Source organism: Engraulis encrasicolus, chromosome 3 (assembly GCF_034702125.1).
Source record: "Engraulis encrasicolus isolate BLACKSEA-1 chromosome 3, IST_EnEncr_1.0, whole genome shotgun sequence".
Taxonomy (NCBI): Eukaryota; Metazoa; Chordata; class Actinopteri; order Clupeiformes; family Engraulidae; genus Engraulis; species Engraulis encrasicolus.
Window position 1 is genome coordinate 53,810,631 of NC_085859.1, and position 2,500 is coordinate 53,813,130.

Here is a 2,500-nt window from a genome sequence, read left to right on the forward strand (position 1 = left end):
TCATGTAGGGCAAGGAGGAACCGCACACCGATGTGCTCCCTTTTTTTAATCCATCTTTATTTTCCTGACGTTTCAGGCCACCACGGCCCTGGGCCCAAACGTCACAAAAGTAAAGATGGATTAAAAAAGGGAGCTCATCGGTGTGCGGTTCTTCCTAGCCCTACATGAGTTGAACACACACACCTCCAAAGTCTTTTCAATACCCTTTTTATTTCAAAATACATGTAAATGATCTGGAAAATACTGCACTGCACTGGACAGTCAATTTGTCATTCATCATCATCGTGTGGCTAAATGAACTAAATGTTGCCTGTGTGTTGCACTTTGTGTGTTCAGGAGTGTCGCATTCTGAAGAACTTTTCATCTCTGAGGGCGATTCTGTCCGCGCTGCAGTGTAACTCCCTTCACCGACTCAAACGCACCTGGGATGAAGTGTCCAGGTAAGATCATGAAAAGAAGGGATGAAGAAAACTGTAGAAACACGCACACACACACACACACACACGCACATGCACACGCACACACACACACACACACACACACACACACACACACACACACACACACACACACACACACACACACACACACACACACACACACACACACACACACACACACACACACAACTCTCTTTGCTTCATTCAGTATATAACACCATGGTGTACAAGCTGACGAGAGTAAAAAGTGAAAGACGGGAAGTTGGTACAGTAGGCCTATCCGTGACAGGCTGTGCAAGGATAGAGACCTGATACTAAACGCAGTAGTGAGAGCAGTGAGGGAGCGAGTAATCTAACTGACTTGACCTACATAAGAGGAGGCCTAGTGCGGGAGATGGTGTAGTGCAGGGATATCAATTACCTTTTTCACCACTAGTGAATTTGAGAAGTAAAGGCAAAGTCTAACGATCCACACATACACTTACTACCAGTCAAAGTGGATCGTAAGTTTCCTTTTCCACTAGCCAAAGAACATTTTCACCAGCATTTGGCTGGTTGGCTGGTGTTCATTTGGAGCCCAGGGGTAGTGTGTTCAGGTGACATTCAGGATGGCTGATATGGGGTCTTCATTGCTCAGTGGTCTCCAACAGTCTTTGGTTTCCTTCCCCTCAGGGAGAACATCCGCACCTTTCTGGAGCTCTCCGAGATCTTCTCCGATGACAACAACCACTCTGTGAGTCGGGAGCTGCTGGTCAAGGTGGGTTGTCTCAAATGAACTTTGAACTTTCTAGAATTGTCAGCCTTATGGCTCTTACTATATGTACTATAATAAAGGTGTGGTATTAGCATCATTTTGAACATTAACTGGTACAGTGAGACTGGACGGACAGAGGCTAGTCAGTTAGCAGGCTACTGAAGGCGAGGTCAGTGCCTTGGTTAGGACATACCTGTAAGATTATTTGACACAAATATAAAGCCTTTCATTTGGTTGTGAAATAGGCTACTATTAGAAGTTTGTTTTCAGGAACAGCTAAAGCTGAGGTCCGTAGTGAACACCTTTTAAATGTCAAACAAGTGTGGGCCACTGACGTGTTTTCAGGTTGTGTTGCACAACATCACAGTATCAGATACAAAATGCATCAGAGTTGCTGCAATCCCCTAAGAAGCGGTTGCTAAGTCAGCTATCAGGAAGTGGTTTGTCATACGCAGCCCATGCACCATGAGCCCCAAAGACATTTCTTCTCTCGATATCGCTCACCACATCTAGTGTTTGCATGTTAGGCTGCTCTCCGCTGTTTCCACAGAGACGCAAATCACTTTCAGAAGTCAAAATTTCAAAAACAAACACTGACACAGGAGTATGAGGAAGCAATTTTGTGCACAAACGGAACAGAGTAGTCATCACGCTAGGATCACCACAGTCTCACCCCAAATAGTCAATTTGGTCACATATGCTGTGTGGATTGAAAAAGCAGTCATCAGCTTTTTTTCATTTCTCTGATGGATACAGCTTAAATGTGACGTCATGTGTCTTATCACAATGATGTGTGTAATAGTAATATTTAAAAAATAGCCTTGATGTGTTAAATGGTCCTTAAAATACAATGTGAACCTAGTGCTTGATAACGTTGGACTATAATGAAAATATGCCTTTAATGCTTACTTTGACATCATGTGTTTGATGGACACAGTGATACCACAGCCAATATGTGTGGCAGTGTTTTGCGGTCATGTGTTTTGATGGATTCATGCTGCAGATGGCCCCTTACTGTTATCACTTGATGGGGCCTCAACCTCTGTCAATGTAGGGTGAAATAGCTGGTGTGTGTGCGCGCGTGCCTGCGTGTGTGTGTGTGTGTGCATGTGTGTAGGGTTAATGCGAAAGAATGTGTCCACATACACTGTCAGGCATTTAGCGAGCCTACGGTAGGTGGAGTGGCTCGTGGAGAGGTGTGTGTGTCTGTGGCATGTGTATGATGATGAGCATTAGGGCAGGTGGGGCTCACTAAAGGACACACACACACACACACAAACACACACAGAAAACACAACATTGACCA

The 2,500-nt window shown here is 44.7% G+C and overlaps 1 protein-coding gene across 4 annotated transcripts in view; it reads left to right on the forward strand.

The window, feature by feature from the left end:
• Positions 1–2,500, forward strand: part of LOC134446365 (ral guanine nucleotide dissociation stimulator-like) — a 40,139-nt gene that overhangs the window by 28,901 nt on the left and 8,738 nt on the right. For all 4 annotated transcript variants that reach the window (XM_063195727.1, XM_063195726.1, XM_063195725.1 and 1 more), the window contains exons 7-8: positions 337–440; positions 1,113–1,197. In XM_063195727.1, the coding sequence (XP_063051797.1) occupies positions 337–440; positions 1,113–1,197 (189 nt within the window). The remainder of the gene's footprint in view (positions 1–336; positions 441–1,112; positions 1,198–2,500) is intronic.